Source organism: Perna viridis, chromosome 2 (assembly GCF_037379345.1).
Source record: "Perna viridis isolate PV_CMFRI_1.1 ecotype Kerala chromosome 2, ASM3737934v1, whole genome shotgun sequence".
Lineage (NCBI taxonomy): Eukaryota > Metazoa > Mollusca > Bivalvia > Mytilida > Mytilidae > Perna > Perna viridis.
Genome location: NC_142446.1, coordinates 11,548,866 through 11,571,004, shown reverse-complemented (window position 1 = coordinate 11,571,004; position 22,139 = coordinate 11,548,866). Strand labels below are relative to the sequence as shown.

The following is a 22,139-nucleotide window of genomic DNA, read 5'->3' as shown; positions in this document are numbered from 1 at the left end:
TACTATATTTAAAATCTATGTTCTCCTCATAGAATACCATTTTGTACAATGAAGCCAAGAAGGATGAGAACATTCGTAAGTTTAGCCGTGACCTGGATACCCTAATACAACAGATCCGCACAGAACTGAACAAGAAACGAGAAGAAGTAAAGAATCCAGATTTACTAAGTATAGATACAGACCCCGGCAGAGCTATTAACACTATAGAGATAGCCCAAGAGGACGTACAGTCACTGTCTAAACGTATCCATAGCTATGTACAGTACCAGGAGAGATTTGGTAGCTCACTGGCTAACTCAAAGAAAAATATGTTTGGAGAGTATGTCTATTGTTTTATCTTATAACATCATATTGTTCTACATGACATGATAACATGACATGCAATGGAAATGCAAATAGAGCTAAAAAAATTTTTTAACAAATTACTCAGCAGTGGTGGCCAATTATTGTTAACTGTTATTTATTCACAGTGATGACAGTGTTAATAATATCTAATAGTCTGCCACGGACAAAAAGAATCCACTGTCTTGTACACATACTGTTTTCACTGTTACATGCAAAAACCAGGCAGTTGGTTGCACATGACAAATTTTGGTGTTTTTTTTTTTTTAATTTTCATCAATTTCATTTTGCAAATACATCCTTTCTCAATGTTGAATGTTGGTTTTTGATTAACTGCGATGGTTAAAATGAAATAAATCACATAGAAAGCATTGGAATTCATTGATAAGCAGAGATAATTTTCATTTTGTGGAAAATTTGGTTGCTTTGATGGGGAATTGTAAAATCATTTCTGAGCCATCCGTTGTTGATTAAACAAATCCTTGTACTATTGGACATATAAATGATATAAAAATTTCATTGAAACAAAAAATACCGTGGGATAAAATATACCATGTTCTACACATGTACACAAACAAAATTATTTAGAAGTCACCATTTCTGTCCACATATCTGACTGAATGTATTTTTAAAATTGAAATGATTACTTTTTAAACATATTCTTTTTCAACATGTTATTGATATCACATGTGCCTATTGATATTACATGTGCCTATTTCATAATTTGACTGCTTTGGCATTATACAGGTGATTGTAACAATCAGTACACTTACTTAAATGGAAAGTAACTTTTAAGCTTAAAGTTCTAATATGAAGTGTTTCAAAGCTCTTTACACTACAGCCATGGTAAAAAAAGTGATAAAGATATGACCAACATTTCGTGCAACAAATAGGCTGTGTCTATTTAAAAAAAATATGAAGAAACTTGTCCTACTTGAATCGAAATAAATGTCAGGATCTGGTAGTATAATGTAATAAATACATATTCTTTAGGGAGTACCTGTTAATGGACAGATCAGATGATAATAGTGCCAAAGAGATCCAGGCAGCATTACCTGAGGTGGAGAGAGATCTTACTCTGAGGAAAGCTTTATGGATGTCTACCATGGAGTGGAATAAGTTAGAGAAACAGTGGATCAATACTTTGTTTGATGCTTTGCAAGTGGAAAGCTTGCAGAAAAATGTCAGTAAATTCACACAGACTGTGTACATGTTGGAAAAAGGTTTACCTCACAATGAAGTGGTGCCCCATTTGAAGGAAAAAGTTATGGAATTTAAACAAAGTATGCCAATCATTACTAGTTTGAGAAATCCATCTCTAAAACAGCGTCACTGGGATGAAATAGAGAGGATGATTGGGAAATCTATAGTGAAAGACAAAACTTTCACTCTTGGGAATCTTTTAGAAATGAAGGTAGGTACTACTAAGTGACTTTTATCATGCTGGTGTGGTGTCAAAGGTGTTACTTCGTTTTACTGAATAAAGATTATTGTGTAATAATCCATTTATTGATTATCTAGTGGTTGAATACTGTTGATTTCTATTTATTAAAACCTTCCTTTGTTCTACCCAGCAAATCTAAATCACATTTATGTCCAACGCCAAGCATCTCTTGCCCTGAGAGCTTACATTGTCGATGCAAATTCTCTAAAACCATTGGTTGGATTTTGTTTAAATTTTTAGGCTTGTTTGGGACAATTTTTTGTTGATCATATTGCGCTGCTATTTTTAAGAGAGTTATAGACCTTGGAGCAGTTTCCTGCATTAAGCAATATAGTGACACTTTATGAATTCAACTCTTCTGAAACTACTGGATTTATTTGTTCAAAATTTGTAAAATTGTTTGTTATTACCATATATATTTGGTATTTTTACTTGGTTATACCGGTATTTGTTTATTGTGCCACAATTTTGTACTACACAACTTTAAGAGTATTTATCTGCAATTTTGTTAATTGTCAAAAAATTTAGGAGTTTTGGTGTAGTTTTGACTTTGCTAGGGATCCTTTTTGGAGTTGCCCTTTCTCAAATTCTGTGAAGTCTGAAGTTTAAACAACAAGTTATTAGGGCACAACCACAAAAGGTGATGGAGGCCTCATAGTGATCAGTCTGTCTGCCTGTCTGTGGCTTAATGAATATTTTTGCTTCAGATAATCAAAATGAAAGACAAGATACAAGATATATCCACTACAGCTAGTAATGAGGAGACATTGGAGAAGATGTTAGACAAGGTATCCTATGTTGTCTCTCATTGCTTCATAGGAAATTAAATTAACACAATGATCTGTATAATATATTTAAAGTTTGAACATTTTCTGCTAAATGCCTGATCTTGAGTTACTCCTTTCATTCTGTAAAGTTTCAGGACTTGGAAATAGAAACATGATTTCATCTAGCTTTAGTTTAACAGCACTCTACAGAAAGTGTTCTTAGCATCACATTTATAAGGCTTGCTGTTCTATTGAAGATAATTTCTGTCTCACCTTCTAAACTACCCTAAATATTTATATCATGATTCAATTACTTTTTTGTTATTACCGTACCTGTAGATTATACAGTTATGGCAGAAGACAGACTTCCGCACAGTACCACAGCCTAGTAGGGACACTTACATCATTGGTGGAGCAGATGATATTATGGCACAGTTAGAAGAAAGTTCTGTTACTATTGGGACAATTAGAGGTTCCAGATATGTTGCTCCTATCAAGGTATTATTATTCTGTGTGTCATCACAGATGTATTAATAGAATAATTAATTGGAAAGAGTGAATAACCAAAATATGATCGTGAGTGCTGAGGAACGCCTAGATTTAACGAGTGAGCAGAACTTGTTTCGCACACGAGTTAAATCTTCATGTGTTCTTGGCACAAGTGATCATAATTTGGTTATTAACGATAACCAATTGATAGATTTACTCCATTATTCATTGTTATTTTCAACACAAATTTAAAATTTTGTGAATGGCGGATTGATATTTGTGTTGTGACGTTTTTGGTAGGAGAAACCGCGAGAGTGGAATTACTGAATTTATTTCACGGTGTGAATTATCATAAAAAATTACACTGGGAACAATCAGTAAATCACTGCTGTCAATATAATAATCTGTCATACTTGTTTCAAAACAAATTTCTGTACTTCAGAGTAATAATAATAGGACGATTAATTGGAAGGAGTGAATAACCAAAATATTATGAGTGCCGAAGAATGCATAGATTTAACGAGTGTGCCGAACTTGTTACTGCGTTCTTGCCGTGAGTGATCATATTTTGGTTATTCACGATAACCAATTGATTATCCTATTTATTATATAGATTTCCTCCATTATTCATTGCTATTTTCAACATAAATTTCAAACTTTTTGAACAGGGGATTGATTTCAAAGTTGTAATGTTTTGGCGGAAGAAAGTCCAAGAGTGAAATTACCGAATTTATTTCACAGTGTGAATTATCGAAATTTATTTCACTGGGAACATTTGATAAATCACTGCTATCTATATAATAAGTTTTATTATTTTCACATCAAAGTCGATTTATTAGTCCCCCTAACAGTGTTTGGTGCTTAGGAATTTTTGGTCTGATATTTATTTGAAAAAAAAGACCTGATAGATATGTTCATTATGATCTGTATTATTTTTTGCTGACACCGTTTCAAGTTTAATGTTCCACATGATCTTTACTTAATAAAACGTTTGTCTTGTTTGATGACTTACTGACTTCCTGATGTTTGTTTTTGCTCATACAGTTTCATGTAAAGTTTTATATTGTAACTGATAAGCAAACACATTATTTATGTTGACACCTTTCCAATGAAACAAAGTTGCATTCTAGTTTGACATATAACCCTTAATGAGAATTCATGATGGTTGTTCCTAGGAAGTGTACTACTATATGATTATTGAAATTAAACCTAGTTCTGGCAGCATATTGATTGTAAATTATGAAGTTGATAACCATTACCATATTTGTAGGCTTTAGTAGAAGAGTGGGAGAGAAAACTGATGGTATTTGGACGTACCCTTGATGAATGGCTGACATGTCAGCGTACTTGGTTATACATAGAGAAGATATTCAGGGCACCAGACATACAAAGGTAAAACTCTAATGTTCATTGATAAACCTGACTTGTTACTTTACACATTCATATAGAATGTAATGCAGGCAACTAAGTACTCCCTTTAAGTGACTGAAGAAACCAGGCTGTTCCCTTGATATAGATGGCACATGGACAATTTTTTCCCACAGAATTTTTTTTTCCAATTTATTGTTTATATCATATGTATATCAAATTAAACAAAGATTTTTTAAATCAATAATGGATGGCATAGAAAATGAATTTAAAGTTACCGAAGGAAGCAACAAAATTTTGCACAAAATGAAAGAGTGATCTCCCCATTTCGGTGAATTTCAATGCTTTCTATGTAATTTATTTCTCTTTGCCAGCACTCCACAGTTTAGTTTAGTTTCACACTTTTGGCTAGGGATGAAAAATGACATAAATGGAAACCGGTGGTTGCTATAGTGATTAAAAATGAAGAATCTATTGTTGATAAAACATTTTCTGAAAAAAGGGGACTTTTAAAAGTATTTTGCAATGTTTTATATATTTTCAATGTTGAAGGGGCTTTTTTCCAATGACAATTTGACTTCATTGTGAAAGTGAAAGTAAGTCAATTTTTTACCATGCTAAATTTAATAAGTGGATTACAAAGTGAAATAGCTCAAAATCTAACCAGCGATGCCCATATGAGGAAGGGGTTTTTGAAGGGAAAAGTTTGAACAGTTTCAGGGATTGAAATAAAAATTTCAGATATTTTGCGGGAAATTTGATATTTTTAAACCTGATTTTATGAACTTTTTTGCAAACTTTCGCATATTTTTGCATGGTTTCTATGGTAACCCTATATGCTGTGGGTAATTTTTTTCCAGAAAATTTTTACTGCATCCTGATGGCCTTGGCTTGAGCTATTTCTAGATATATAGATTTACAGATGCTTGACAATTTTTTAAAGTGATAAATGTTACAAAGCATCAGATTACAAGACCAAAATTAGGCAGTTCTACAATACTGTGGAGTGCTGGCTTTAACTTTTGCAGTTAATCAAAAACCATCATTCAACTTTGAGAAAGAATGCATTTGCAATATGAAATGGATGATTTTTCATATGCCACCCACTGCCTGGATTTTGCATGGACACCCTCTTGCACATTTTATGTTTCTGTATTTTGTCTTCTTAACTCAGTGTAACATGTTATATTCCTGTTAAACATACATTTGTATATTGGGTTGACTGGGTTTTTTCAAAGAAGGAGGAATGTCATCAGTAGAACTTATGAGCAAAGAAAAACAAATTTAAATAATATGTAATGTAAACCATAATCATGTATCTAATTAAAAGCTTCACATAGGTTTCCCTGTGTAGATGTGTTTCAGTTACCCACTATATATTGAATGGTTCATTTGACTAATGTCCTTCTTTTTGATTGATGATTTAGCTTGTTTTTACTAATTCTTATTTTTTATTGAATATGTAGTATAAAAATTTTGTGGCAAAGCTTTCTGTGTTTGTGTTCCATACTTCTTGAACGCTTTCTATCAATTAGTGTGTAGTGTGTGTATGTATTTCTTCTGTTTGACTTCTAAGATTTGAATCTTTTTTGCCATCTGTAGACTTTTACTCTGTATTAGAATTCCTCAACATTATCCTTCACTTTATAACAGACTATTTTATGGGAAGCAATAGCTCTCAGCTCTTGTTTTTTATATATTTTTTCAGACAACTGAAAGGAGAATTTAAGATGTTTATGACAGTTGATAGGGCCTGGAAAGATCTAATGAGAAGAGTGGAGGATAGACCTAATGCCATAAAGTCAGCCCTGACCCCTGGTACTCTAGAAACACTACAGCAAAATAATCTAACCCTTAACATCATACAGAAAAATCTAGAGGTCAGTTTTTAATTAATTTTAAATTGTCTTCCTTTTATTTTCTTATGTTCTTTTGTTAGCATTTGTCTGAGAACAGTAAGGTATTACATTCAGATGGAAACTGAATTGTTAAAAATGAAGAATTCTATAAAGAGTACATTCAATGATGTTAAAAGAAATATAAAACATTTTAATATTATACCCCACTTCATTAGAGATGGGCTACAATCATCTTGTTCAGGCATTCATATTTTCTCTTTTTTTTGCCGTAAAACTACTTTGATGGAACTTTTCTCAGCTTCTACTTGGCAGAATAATTCTATAATTAGTACATTTAGATGTTTTTTGAGTTTGCCTTAACCCACCTTCCTATTTGATGGGACTAATGCTGTGTACACATGGAATGTGTATTTGATTTCTCATTATTCATTTTGCATTTGATTTTTTGTGATGTTTGTATTTTGAATGTGCATTTAATGCCAGTAAGAACTCATTTCTTGTTCACGATTTGATTTAATATTTTAATTCAGATAATTCTGCAGTCACATAACTATTGAATATTTCAATGCTAATTGGAATGTCCATTGTCCAAAATGTATCTTCATTGTGAATTTGATAATGCTTATTAGGTTAACTTCAAATCACATCGGAATCTTTATAGGCCTTAAATATGTTTGTGGATTTGAATTGGCATTCATATGAAAATATTTTTACATTTCTTGAGCATCTACCTAGTAAAATATTTTGTTCACAGCCAAGATATGATCAGTTGTACATTGTAATCTTGAGTTTTGTTTGACCCCAATAACCTGTTTAACATATCTTACACTTAATTCAACATTCATTTTGTTTTTACAGGATCATTTAGAAACAAAGAGATTTGCCTTTCCAAGGTTCTACTTTCTTAGTAATGATGAATTATTGGAGATTTTAGCCAATTCTGACAATCCTAATGCTGTCCAGGTAATTTGTGTATAAGAGATTCTATGACGTGCTTCAAAGCTCTTTAGACCACAACTGTGGTATAACTTTGATAGACGTATGACAGACTTATTTCTTTTTACCCAATTTTACCAATGTCACAACAGAATTTTGCCTCATAACAGTCCCCATTTTGTGCTACACATAGACTGCATCTTTAAAAAATTATGAAGAAACTAGTGTCACCTCTCTGCAAAATATTATTAGTTTGTGACGGTTCTATAACCCATCCATTAAGGGGTGTTGACAAGTCATGCACACTCATTTCCACTTAGTTAGACATCTAAGAAGAAACCGTGATCAATTTATCGACCCCCTTCTTCAAGTTGGGACAGTATATAGTGTGGCTTTTTTTGTATCCTCAACTTAATGGATTTTTATGCTATTAACAAGGAATGCTTATTTGGTAATGTCATTCTTTCCCTTCTATTTTAACTTTTGAATCTTGTGAATTTAGTGTTTCCATTAGTGCAACATTGAACACTATTGACTCCAATGAGGTAGCCAGTATTATAATTTTTATATTTTTTTTTATCTTCCTTTTAAATTGTGATTATGTCATGCTCAGAAAGGGTTTACTTCTGATCTCCTTCCATCCAATCAAGTGCTATTATTTTCTATTGATTATTATAATTATCTCAGGAATAACAAATCACAGTTACTTTACATTTGTGATGCATCTTCAAATAGGGGTTCAAATGCTGCATTTATGGATTTGAGCATGATTACTTCTTATTTAAGGATATAGGTAAAGGGTACTTACTGGGGAGAGGGGTATACACTTAGAAACAAACCAGTATGTTGTCTGAATGCTTTTAACAAATTTTTTATTTAAAAAAAAAAACTTTAAGATTGAATGGAAATTCTTGAAAGTATTTTCACAGATACATGTCATAGTGGGGGTTATCCATTTGTGACCTGTGCTTACAGTAATTTTAGTTTATCATCATATTAGGCCAATCAAATATAATGTTACTTTACCATTATTGTTAGTTTAAAAGAAGTCTAGAAGCTTTACTGATTACAGCATCAAAGGTGCTACAAGTGTCTATTTGGTTAAAGTCAAGCAACAACTTTTTATAGAAGTCATTGCCCCTTTTTGTTGTAATTCCGAACAGAAACAAATAGAATTAATTTTCTGCAAAATAATGCAGAATTTTGATGTGCAACATTGCTTTATCTTTCTGAAGTCATACACATACTTTTGTGGGAGTTGTCACAATGAACGATTTTTGCTTTTAGATTCTTTGTTGCATCATGAAATGTCAGATGTACTGCAAAGTTAATTTCACTGTGACTTTTTTTAAACCTGTACTGTTTTATTTAGCCTCATCTGGGTAAATGTTTTGGAAATGTGAAGTCTCTAGAGATTACTGGTGGTATTGTACGAAAGATGATATCTGATGAAGGAGAAGAAATAGAGATGCCAAAAAAGTTAGTTAATTAAATTATAGTCATCTTCTTAGGTATAGTTGAACAGACGGTATTTAACAATGAACAGAAAGACAAAGGTAGGAAATTCTCTAAACTAAAAGTCAGGCTGAACATGGTAATTGTTGGTGTCTCTAAGCGGAACCATTTTTTAGGGAGTTGAGGCTTTCTTTATGTCTCTTTATTACTGCTTTTTTGCCTATTCTATTTGTGAATGTAAAAGCTTAACTAAAAGAAGGCTGGGTTGAAGCAAACATTACCATTTACTTTACAAAAGAAAATTAATGGTTGATTTTTTTTAATAACTGATTTACTGTTTATCATTAACGCAAAGCATAAAATGAATTTCAATAAAAATTTTTTTTTACAAATGACTTTATTTCAGTCGTATCCGAACTGGAAATTCACCACAGTGGTTGGTCAGTTTTGAAACAGTCATGTTTGAAACAGTAAAGAAGTAAGTTGTTTCATTACTTTATTTCTGTGTCATGTTTGAAACAGTATGAAAGTAAGTTTATACCACAGTTTTGTTATTTTATTGTTTACTTTTTGTGACATAGCTTTTGTAAGTAAAAACATTTCAAAAGATCTTCCTTTGTTTACTTTAGAAAATGATTTATTTTATTTACATGTGATATGGCTGAAAATAAACATTGCAAGATAAGGTAAAAATACAGAATTTTCAATTTTTATTGAATAAATGCTCAATTTTTTCTTATTGACGTATTTGTTGTTGACAGACATTTAAAGAAAGGTATCAGTGACTGGGATAGCTCAGAACTCTCAAGCTGGGTTTTGTTTCATCCAGGACAAGTTGTGCTTACTGTGGTATGTATTGTTATAACGTGTCAGTGATGGAAATTAATGATTGCCCATTGGTTATATGAATCAGCTGGTTGAAAGTGGCAAATATCAGGAAATCTGTAAAAAAAATGATTCAGTCTTTCTGCTGCAGTTTTTTACTAACCATTCCCAATCATTAGAACAAAAATAGAATAGAACAGTAACAGTATTTTGTGTCAACACAAAAAAAATCTTTCAGAGTTTTGAAGCTTAAAAGAGAAACTATCAGCAGTATCACAATAATCCTGATAGGGTAAGATAAACCAGTTTCATTTGGGATCATTTTCATCAAGATCTTAAAAAAAAAAACTGATGCTGTTCTATGTATGCACAATTAGTTTGACCTTTTGTTATCACTAGAAACTGCTGACAAGTTTGTGAGAGTTTACAGTTTCCTGATACTGAAAATATGAGTTGAATATCAATGGATTTTAAAATCATCAATAATGGTTCTATCCTATTGATCTTTTAATCTAGGCACAAATAATGTTCAATAAAGATGTAGTGAAGTGTTTTGAAAGAGACAACCCAACCATAGGCATTACTGATGTGTACAGTAACATGATAAAGGCTCTAGAACAGCTGGCTGGTGTCGTCTCCAGAAATATTAAAGGTTACCAGAGAATGAGTATTGAAGCTCTACTGACCATCAATGTACACAATAGAGATATTTTACACACTATGATTATAGATAAAGTTACTTCCAAGGAAGATTTTGATTGGAAAAAGTAAGTTAAAGTGAAAGAGTCCATCTATTTAAGATGAATTACTGTTTACTAGATGTTTATTCTTGAGGAACCAATAGAACCAGCCAATTAGGAGATAACTATTGTATTTGAAGATTCAGAGGTTGTTGGTGGCAAATTGAGTTTACTGGCAAGGCCTAAGCTGGAGCCAGTAAATGGATAATAGCCACCATCAAGTTTAGATTGACGACAACCAATCTCCAAATACAATATGGTTGTCTCTATTCAAATGCAACTGTCATATCTGTGAAAATAACAGTTAAAACATTAAACCTGACATGAGAACACCTAAGATTATACATGATCTGAGACCATTTGTCCTTACACATGACATGAGACCATCTAAGCTTATACATGATATACACATGGCATGAGACCATCAAACTTTATAAATGATATGAGACCATCTAAGCTTATATATGATATGAGACCATCAAAGGTTATACATTATATGAGACTATCTATGTCTATACACAACATGACACCATCTAAGCTTATACATGACATGAAACCATCGAATACTGTACATAACATGAGACCATCTAAGCTTATACATGAGGAATTCATATGAGATTATACTTGATATGAAACCATCTAAGCTTATACAGGACGAGACCATCTGAGATTATACTTGATATGAGACCATCTAAGCTTATACATGATATATACATGATATAAGACCATTTAAGCTTTTACATGTCACAAGACCATCTAAGCTTTTACATGTCACAAGACCATCTAAGCTTTATATGACACAAGGCCTTCTAAGCTTATTCATGATATGAGACCATCAAAGCTTATACTTGATATGAGGCCATCGAAGCTTATAATAACTTGAAACCATCTAAGCTAGTACAATCTTGAGTTGTTAAATATAATTGAAGGTCTTTTTTTTACCTTACAACACATTTTTGTTAGTTGTTCCACCACTTACCTATACATCTTGTTTAGTTAAAAAAAAGTAAAATGATGAACATAACTGTTTTATCAATGGCATTGACCACTCTTTAATTAATTACCACACTTATTTGTTACCAAAAACTAACTAATTATGAGAAATGGCTTATATGGGAATGTCATCATAAGAGCTGAACCTAACTTTTAGAAACATTTTAATTGTACCAAATAAACAGATCAAAGTGAAATTTCCTGTCTCCTTTTTAAATTTTTATAATCAAATGTGTTGAGGCCTTAATTTTCCCTATTGAAATATTTTGAAGCAAGAGACAAATTTGAATTAATGTTGTAACAAACTTGATGAGAAATACTTACATCCAACCAAAATGTTCCTTTGGAAAATACTAAGATGAAATCCCATGTTGTTTTCAGACAATTGCGCTACGAATGGGATGAACAAAGTAACCATTGCCAAGTGTTACAATCTAATGCACAGTTTAAGTATGGATATGAATATCTTGGTTGTTCTCCTCGCCTTGTTATCACCCAGCTTACTGATAGATGTTATCTCACTCTCACTGGTGCTATGCATTTACATCTGGGTGGCTCTCCTGCTGGACCAGCAGGTACTGGAAAAACAGAAACTGTCAAAGATTTGGCTAAGGTAAACAATAGATCAGTATAACAATGCCAAAACAAATTCATCAAAACCTCAGAATGGGTCATTTATAAAGAGCCAGATTTTTAGTTTTGGAGTGATATTATAGACATACACAATCAGGCTTTCTTACTAGGAGAGTTTAGGTTCATCAAAACTTCTCAATACTGCATTCAACATAAATTTTCCTTTAAGCTTTTATGGAAATAACACAAGTATTTTATTTTTTTGAAGGTTTCTCAAAACATTGGTTATAACACTAAAAAAAAAAAAACAAACCCCCCCCCAAAAAAAAAAAAACAATGAAATGATGTGGTAGTGTATTGTATTTTTTTTTTTGAAAAGAGGGTGGTAGAATTTTTATAATTTCTTTTTTAGGCGATGGGAAAGTTGTGTGTTGTATTCAACTGCTCTGAAGGACTAGACTTTAAGACCCTTGGGAAGTTTTTCTCTGGTTTGGCTCAGTCTGGTAGTTGGTGTTGTTTTGATGAATTTAATCGTATAGATATTGAGGTACTATCAGTAGTAGCCCAACAGATCCACACAATTAAGTCAGCAAAAGATGCTCAGGCTCCAAGGTTTATATTTGAAGGAAAGGATATCAAACTGGATATGACTTGTGGATACTTTATTACCATGAATCCTACGTAAGTACACTTACTTTAATTTGTTTATAATAAAAGAAGGAATAAAAGTCTGACCACAAGAGCAATTGTTAGTATATTTTAACCATAAAATGTCTCTTATCATTTCATTTTCATCTTGTCTGTCTGCCTCTCTGTCATGTCTATCCGATTTTCTATCCGATGACTATCTGCCTCCTAGTTTGTGTTGTCTATCTGCCTCACTGTTTGTCTTGTCTATCTGCCTCTCTGTTTGTGTTGTCTATCTGCCTCACTGTTTGTGTTGTCTGTCTGCCTCACTGTTTGTCTTTTCTGTCTGTCTTCTTGATAGTCTTGTCTATTTGCCTCTCTGTATATCTTGTCTATCTGTCTCCCTGTTTGTCTTGTCTGTCTGCCTATATGTTTGTCTCTTTTAAAGATCTTTTTACGTTGTAGAACTTTTTCAAGATTCTTCACTTTTATGAAAATCTTTTTATACCCCTGCAAACAAAGATTTTGGGTATATAGCAGTCACCCTCTCTGTCTGTCTATATGCCTGTCTGTATGTACACATGTCTTGTAACTGGGCCTCCTCCTATACCACTCGATACCTGCAAAGAGAGATCACCCATGTTGAGGGACCTCCTTAGTTCTCCTTCTTCCAAACTGCTCAGTTAATTTTACTAGTAGTGAAACTTTAAAGGAAATATAGGCATCATATGTCGTTGTGAGTGGGAACATAAATGTGGACTGCTGCATGGAAAGGGACTTAACCCAACTATAAAATTAAAAACCTTGGAAGTTCATCCCATCCAAAATGGATTTGAATGATAATTTTAGGAAGGATAGGCTTCAGATATAGATGTGCATAAAGGAAGATGATATATGTGAAGTCACTGCAAGGGAAGTGTCCAATTTATGAGTTAAACATGATTAAGTCCACTGTAAGTGAGTGGTGTTCTCTTTGCTCACTATTATCTCAAGTTTTGTTTTGTTAATGAATAGCTTTTACTATATTACAGCTATGCAGGTCGTGTTGAGTTACCAGACAACTTAAAGACCTTGTTTAGACAAGTAGCCATGATGGTTCCTGACTATGCCCAAATAGCAGAGATCATGTTGTTCTCTGAAGGGTTTAGATCTGCTAAGTCCTTGTCCAGGAAGATTGTACAGCTGTATAACTTGGCCAGTAAGCAGCTATCTCAGCAGGATCATTATGACTTTGGTATGAGAGCCATCAAGTCTGTGTTGGTCATGGCAGGCCATGGAAGAAGGCATGCTCAACTCAAGTATGTTATCTTATACATTGTAAGATAATTCATATGAGATATAATACATTATTTCAATATTAATGTAATATGTATGATACTATGGATATTTTTATTATGATAGGTATCTTATGATTTAGAATTTGTAAATCTATATGGCAAAATCACTTACTGTAGCTGTATAAAATTTAAAAAATGACCAATGTATTCTCAGGGAAGGTGAAGAGAAGGCTCTGACAGAAAATGAAGAATCCTACATTTTGATGCATTCTTTACAAGATGCCAATATTCCAAAGTTCTTAGCTGAAGATGTTCCATTGTTTAAGAGCATACTGGATGATTTATTCCCTGGCATTGTACCTCCTGATAGAGATTATGGAGTTTTGGAGGTAAAATTATAAATAAAAAAAAAAGACGTTCACTTTCTTAAAACTTTTATTTAAAGTGATTAATTAATGGCAAATTGATTGCTAAGGAAATAGGGAAAAATAATTTTGGTATCTGGGACAATTTTCAAAGGTTGGCCATTTTTCCTTGAAAATATTGCCTACATTGACTACATAGCAATAAAATAGATGTAACTACAATGGAAGCAATTTTTACAACTATGGAGTTGATACTTTATTTTGTTTGACATTTTGATACTGAGTTGACACTAAATTCCTCATGATGTTTATTTCCTTTTAGCATACTTAGTAGTAATTGTATATGATGGAATCAAGTTCACAAAGAACCAACAGTATTCAAATGAAATTAAAACCCATTATTTCTGTTTTAGAGAGCAGTTAATATGGCAATAAGAGATTTAGGATACCAGACTTGGGCAAACCAAGTGGACAAAGTAAAGCAGTTCTATAACCAGATAATGGTTAGGCATGGTATTATGTTGGTTGGGCCTACTGGTGGAGGTAAAAGTACAATCAGAAGTATTCTACAGAAAGCTTTGATCCTTCTCCCAATGATTACTCCTGCTGATCAGGATAAAAAACAGACACAGTATGTTGTAAGTAGTACTGTTAAAATATGAACTAAAAGTGCAAAAACAAAAACAAAATAGAGTATATCTCTTTAAATTAACACTTATATAGTTCTCATTTATAATATGGACATTAGTGTTGTCCAATCATAGCTGTCAGGGAGCACTGTGAGTAACCTGAAGGGTCACAAGCACCGCCAGTGACCCAAAGGGTCACTAACAAGTAAGTTCAACAGCGATATGTGTGTTCATGAACATAAAATTTTTGAAATGTCCCCTAAGTGATTGTTATCAGCCTAATTGGATTTGGTTGGGCAATCAGCAGAAACAGGGACGTTATTTGTCAAGAAAATAAAAAGATTGTCATTTATTGGGATCAATTAATCAATTTTTGTAATGGAAACATACACTTGTCATCAATGCATTCATTTCAGATTTTTTTTCAACTTCATTATCCAACTTATTGAAAAGTTCGGGAAAATTGGCATGTACTTACACATCTTTCCCCAATGTTCCACGGGCTAGTCTTTTCTGCCATGGAAAAAAAAATAAAGCTCTGATTGTATTATTGAAATTGAAGCAGCATCTTTTCTTACTATGATATGAATAGCAATCATTTTTGGAATTAGTGCAAAGCTGTTGGTTGTGTCAGTTTGATGTCACAGGTGTAAAATATTCGTGCCATCTGTGAAGAATTGTTATATTTCCTGCCATCTGTAAAGAATTGTTATATTTCCTGCCTCTGTAAAGAATTGTTATATTTCCTGCCTCTGTAAAGAATTGTTATATTTCCTGCCTCTGTGAAGAATTGTTATATTTCCTGCCTCTGTAAAGAATTGTTATATTTCCTGCCTCTGTAAAGAATTGTTATATTTCCTGCCTCTGTAAAGAATTGTTATATTTCCTGCCATCTGTGAAGAATTGTTATATTTCCTGCCATCTGTGAAGAATTGTTATATTTCCTGCCTCTGTGAAGAATTGTTATATTTCCTGCCTCTGTAAAGAATTGTTATATTTCCTGCCTCTGTGAAGAATTGTTATATTTCCAGAATTTGTACAAATTATTAATCAGACCTGCTAAACCTTAAAAGGATACTACTGGAACTGCCCTAAGTGTAGAAATCATGATTGTTAAATCTGATGGTGCAATACCTACTACATATTATTTCACTCTTTGTTTATAGCACAACAGAGCAAAAAAAGGTCATGTTGAAGTGTTCCAGGTCAATCCAAAATGTGTCAAGCTTGGTGAACTGTATGGAGAAACTGATCCTAACACATTTGAATGGCATGATGGGTTAATTGGGTCAGCAACCCGTAAATTTTCTACAGATCACAGTCAGCTTAAAAGTGGTGAAGATGGCACTAATACAAGACCTGTATCAAGAATGACTCCTTTGTCAACACCTAATGCAGTAAGATAAATCAACAAATGTAAAAAATCATAGTATTTTCAAGCTTGAATGCTTTGCATCCGTAGATGTTGTCAGCTTGGTTGAATTTTTTTGGGTTCAATTTGTCAAATAATGAGATACTATCATCAGTTTTGTCTGTTAATAATTATATTATGTTTTTCTCAGTTACTGAGGAATATTTTAGCTGTATTGACCAAAAATCATCTTAGGGAAGAACTTCTACATTTATTTCATTGTTAGTTCTAACAGTGTGAACAACATAATTTTATTTAAAATTGAGAAGAATTTTTATCTTTCCAATTGTTTGACTAATGATTACTAGTACTCATTTTTGTAACATAATTCAGCAGGATGTCTGACAGTACTTCATTTAATTTCACTATTTGATTTAATATCTTGAATGTAACTATTTCTTTAGAGCTATTTGGTATCCAATATGGAATACAGACCCCTCAGAATCTTATGCCTTGAATAGAATTATCTGAACAAATCAATTGATTTTTTTTTTCATGAAAAACTGAAAACTGAATGCTTTTTTATGTTGTAGAATTTTATTTTTGCAGCCTAAGGAGACTGAGACAGAGAGTGAGTTAGACGAAGAGAAGAAGGATCATACATTAAATATAGAGTGGAAATGGTTGGTGTTAGATGGTCCTGTTGACACACTATGGGTAGAGAACCTCAATACAGTATTAGATGATTCCAAAGTTCTCTGTCTAGCCAATGGACAGAGAATTCATCTAGCATCTGGAATGAGACTTATATTTGAGGTGGACAATCTTTCTGAGGCCAGCCCTGCCACTATTAGTAGATGTGCCATGGTGTATATGGTATATTGTATTTTTTTTAAGTAGCACTCAATATAAGAATCATGCAAAATGTGATTCATGGATGGAAAGTCTACATATTTTTATTTTTGACATTTTTTTTTAAATGTTATACATGTAGTGAACAGATATTAATATGTGGGTTATCACACAGTCCTTGTTCTTATGAGATAAAAATTATAAAGAATGTATGGCAGAATTCAAAATTAAGGGAGATAATTCTGTAAATGACACTAAACTACAATTGAAACTGTTGGATTTTCAATGTATATTATCTCCTAAGAGCAGAAAAATTGGAATTATACATTTCTTCATATAGACCTATGAAGCAACTTAATAACAAAAATAAAAATGTGCAGTCTTTTTATTTGTGGTGTATCACATATTACAGAATTCGCATGATTCTTACAAAGACTACTGCTTAAGTCTTTAGTTAAGATGACCATTTTCTTACTTTAATTTCATAACATTTTGATTATTTTCAACATATGCAAGTAGTGGCTTTTGAAGAAAGAAGCAGTATTTGTATCAGCACTGACTAGTACAGATTTTTTTGGATTGCATGTTTACTTTGTTTAAATATTTAAAACCAGGTCAGCAAATAACACTTAGGTGTCATATCTATTTTACTGTGCAACATTTTCTCCTTTGATTGATTTCCTGTAAAGCATCATGTTATGTCACTATTTAAAAATTAGGATCCAGTAGATCTTGGTTGGCAGCCATATGTGAGGACATGGATTCAGCGTTTACCCAAAGAAATGCCTGACAGTGGAAAGAAACATCTATTGGCTCTGTTTGACTATACTATAGAGAAAGGGATAAAGTTTATACAAAGGCACACTAGATTCCAACCTATAGTGGCTCCAGAACTTTCTACAATCATGACCCTATGTAATATCCTCACAGCTTACTTTGATTTCATGCTGCAAAATGGAGGATTTGGAAATCCAGGTAAACTAACTATTTTGATTTTGTTTGGAAAATATAAAATCTTTCTTAATTATTTCACAATCATTTGAGTATACATTCTTTTATTGGTTATAAGATGAGAAGAGGTTTGTAATTATTATTTAAGATCATTATAATTCATAAGTGGAAATAATGATGTCATGTATGGGTTGTCATGTCACTTTAAAGACGATGATACTCATAGATCTGATATTATGTTATGTAGATACAAAGAATCTCCACAATAATGCTTAACTCATTAGACTTCTTTATTGAAGCATTCTTTCTTATTATAATTATATGTGATTCTAGATCCCAAACCAGTTAAAGGTAAAAACAATATATGTTGTGGTAGTACTGTGAGGTTTTTCTTTTTGCAAAATTCTCAGACATGCACAAAAAATATTCCATATTGGCAGTGTTGTGATATATTTCAGTTCTTCAGGATTTGCAAAAACTTGTCAAAAACTATATATTATTTTAAATTTTGCATGTATTTTTATACTGAGTATATTTATATATGAATTTTTATGTCATTAATCAGATTTCTATAAATACTCATACCTTTAGTCAAAACAGAGTTAGTTTCCTGGTACTCAGTTTCCCGGATACTCAGTTTCCCCATATGTTTTATTTTTTTATTATTACATATTGATACTATGAATTGTTAAAGTGTGGCATTGATGAGCCAAAACTAGCTACCCAATAAATCTAATTATCTGATGATTACTTAGCTTTACACTAAAGTTTTTGGATGCCTTAATAAATAAGTGGGTGTAATATATTCATTTTATGATAATGTTCACTTTATTTCTGGCTTATTCAATAAGACAAATGAGATTATGCCTTCAACAAGGTTTGAAATTCAAAATCTAACTTGTTTTAGATACATATTGGAAATAGCTTTTGAAGAAATGTATATTAAGAAATATTTGAATTGTTCATTAGCTGTCGCAAAGCGTTTTCGAGTACAATGGAAAAAACTAGGTATTTAGTGACAGTGTAGAACTGTGTGTTTGTAGGTGTGTTTTATGTTACCCACCAGATCAGACATATTTGGATCACTTTCAGCTGTGACAAAGTGAATAGAAGCTAACCAAAGTTTGTCATTTACTTAAAAATATATTTTGTCAGTCATTTTGTGTTATTATTAAACAATCATGTTTTTTTCATGAAAAAACGTTTTCCATGTAAAATCTCATGTAGTTCAATTTTGAAAACAGTATATTTTTATTTCCTATAGTTTTTATCTATGAAATAGATAAGAAAAAGTACTTTGTTACAACTGAAATTCTGCCAATCTGGTTAATTCACTATGTATACCCTTTGTAACCATACTTATTGATCCTGATTAAGTATTCAAAGTGGAATCATTCTCCCAATATATAATTTGGTTTACTCATTTAAAACATACTTAAGTACTTCTCCATCTAAGAATCAGGCAAAATGTGTAGAAGGGATGGCACATGAAGAGAAAAACCACAGATTTTATTACATTAACCAAGTATTTATACCCAATAACCTCTAAAAATAACCATCAAAGTGTAAGTAAAATTTGCCTTTTTAAAATATTGATAGGTCAAATTTAGTTGAAATGCACTATGGAAAAATGGTGGAAAATTTTCCTGCACTTCTTCCTTATATATGCAGTCAAAAAGTATCTACGTCACAGATGCTTCAGGAAAAATTAAAATAGCTTTTCAGTTGTTTTCTGGGTGCATTGATTATATTTGAGGCAAAAAAAAAGACCAAATTGAGAAATATGATGTGCCACCCATTGCCTGATTCTTACACAGAATGATAATAGATATATATATATATGATATAATGGGTTCACTTGAATGATACCCAACAAATATGATTTTAAATATGCTCACTGTAAAGTAACTGATTCAAAGTTCTCACATATCTTCAGTGTTTTAGATATACAAGTTTGATTAATACTCCACATATTTCATGTTTCAGGTGAAATCACATTCCTTGTCTTGTTAAGTATTTAAACCTATTTTTGGCAGCTGCCCTTATTTTCCTTTTCAAAGCCACAAAATCCTAAAAATCCCCTGTTTAAAATTTTTTAACGTAAAAATTCTACACATTATTCAAATTTTGAATCTGCTGTGGATTCATATAGGCAGACAGGTGTACTCCCTTTGTCGTAAATATAGGAAAAAAATATTTATAGCATGAAATCTTAATTTTTTGGCAGAAATTTCACCAAAATTTTTTGTGCCTAGCTTCACGCAGTCCTTCCCATCCTGAAATCTTTGATTCTCCTTTGTGGAAGTGAGTACACATTGTTTTCTTTTATTTTGACAAGTAATTATTTGTCAAAAATTTCTTTACAGTTCCTAGAAATTTCCCTTATTTTTTCAAAATTTTGCCATAATTATCCCCTTATTTTTCACAAATGTTACTTGAATGTCTGAGTTGCATTCCGTTCTGATTCAGTGAGTCACATGGAATTGTGTTCCAATTATCTGATTCAATATCATTGCTGGAATCACTTTCCATTCATTTGATTCCATATTTCTGTTGGAATTAAATTATTAGACGGAACTCTGTGTATCTTGTTTAGTCTCACTATAGATGTTGTTTTTGAAGTGTCACTTTGTGGATAAAAATTTAGATTATAGTAAAATTTTAGTATAATTGAGTGTTATTTGCAGTCAGTTAGACCCACAATCTTTTTAACTTCCATTATTACAATACAGATTTGGATTGTATTTAAAAAAAAAAAAAAAATTAACATTGACATTGACATTGCAGCATAAAATACAGTTTTACACTTCTTAGTATCTCATATCATACCTGTAGACCTGACTTAACTACTGGTGACCTTCCATTTTTTGTATCTGAAAAAAACTTTTTTAAGTAGCAATCTTAATGAATATTAGACAGGAGGTAATATATGTCAAAAATCCACCTAATTTACTTTAAGTTCTATCAGACCACATAACCAGCCTTAGTTTTTATATGACTGCAAAAAATGTTTGATCTTATATTAGTATAATGCTGTCGGGTCATAGTCATCATTGTTGCCTGTCACTCTTATACAAATGTGTTTCCAGACAACTGATTGAGTATAAGTGTATGGATCTTTATTAAATTATACTACAAAAGGAAGAAAGCTAATATCGATTATAGGGGTTGTGTCTTTAACCAAGTATAAATTAGGGACCAAAAAGGATCAGAAAACAAATAGTTTTATGATATCCGGACAATAACCGGACTAAAAGCGAATGGATCTCTGTGAAATTGTATCACAAAGTACCATACAAAGGAAAAGCAGGAATTTGGGGGTTGTTAATGGAACCATCTATGAATAAGGGGCCAAACATTCTGGTCAAATTCTTATCCTGTATCAAATATTTAATTGGAGTGAGACTTCAGAGATGTAACAGGCTCAAATGGTGTGCATACTTTCTCTTACTGTTCAGGATTAGGCATCTGCAGTTGTACCTAGCTTCAACCAGTGAAGCATTTATTTCATTTGGTTGTTGCACTTTTAAGATAAAAATTAAGGTTACTATGTCTAAATTTTACATGGATTGGTTCTGCAATATAGTATTTTACCTGGATTGGTTCTTCAATATAGTATTTTACATGGATTGGTTCTTCAATATAGTATTTTACCTGGATTGGTTCTTCAATATAGTATTTTACCTGGATTGGTTCTTCAATATAGAATTTTACCTGGATTGGTTCTTCAATATAGAATTTTACCTGGATTGGTTCTTCAATATAGTATTTTACCTGGATTGGTTCTTCAATATAGTATTTTACATGGATTGGTTCAGTATTTTAAACATTGAAAGTTGTTTGGAATTTTTATCAACTTTTATCAGGAACAATTTTTGTTTCTAAATTTTGTATTTGTGTTCATTTGATGTAAGTCTATTTCTGTTAATTGTTCTACTTGACAAATACTTGTTTAATTTGATTAAAAGGTGGTACCCTTAAGACTACATTATATGAAACTTCTTGTTTAAGACTGAAGTAGTTTTGTTTTATTTTATATCTAAACAGAAGCAGTTGGTAAGTTGGCCATCTCTTCCAGCATGTTATTATGTTAACAAGCTTCAATAGTATGGCATGGTTCGTTATGTATCATTCATTTAAAGCTTTTAAGCAACTCGATATAATCCATTTAGAATTAGATTCCATTTTGCATTCATTTTAGACTGTTATAAGTTCAGATATAGATTGAATATTAACTCATTTAATGGATGTCCTTAATATCATCATGGATTATATAAATACAAGTAAATGCATATA

The 22,139-nt window shown here is 32.1% G+C and overlaps 1 protein-coding gene across 1 annotated transcript in view; it reads left to right on the top strand.

Annotated features, from left to right (window-relative positions):
* The window catches only part of LOC148623632 (dynein axonemal heavy chain 6-like), a 115,513-nt gene that overhangs the window by 34,241 nt on the left and 59,133 nt on the right, over positions 1–22,139 (top strand). Inside the window, exons 25-44 of the mRNA XM_088565584.1 lie at positions 33–319; positions 1,336–1,756; positions 2,494–2,574; positions 2,893–3,051; positions 4,313–4,434; positions 6,119–6,290; positions 7,128–7,232; positions 8,578–8,684; positions 9,067–9,138; positions 9,422–9,509; positions 10,002–10,252; positions 11,600–11,831; positions 12,204–12,472; positions 13,450–13,716; positions 13,910–14,084; positions 14,474–14,698; positions 15,856–16,086; positions 16,650–16,916; positions 17,612–17,867; positions 18,177–18,194. Of these exons, the coding sequence (XP_088421710.1) occupies positions 33–319; positions 1,336–1,756; positions 2,494–2,574; positions 2,893–3,051; positions 4,313–4,434; positions 6,119–6,290; positions 7,128–7,232; positions 8,578–8,684; positions 9,067–9,138; positions 9,422–9,509; positions 10,002–10,252; positions 11,600–11,831; positions 12,204–12,472; positions 13,450–13,716; positions 13,910–14,084; positions 14,474–14,698; positions 15,856–16,086; positions 16,650–16,916; positions 17,612–17,867; positions 18,177–18,194 (3,805 nt within the window). The remainder of the gene's footprint in view (positions 1–32; positions 320–1,335; positions 1,757–2,493; positions 2,575–2,892; positions 3,052–4,312; positions 4,435–6,118; positions 6,291–7,127; positions 7,233–8,577; positions 8,685–9,066; positions 9,139–9,421; positions 9,510–10,001; positions 10,253–11,599; positions 11,832–12,203; positions 12,473–13,449; positions 13,717–13,909; positions 14,085–14,473; positions 14,699–15,855; positions 16,087–16,649; positions 16,917–17,611; positions 17,868–18,176; positions 18,195–22,139) is intronic.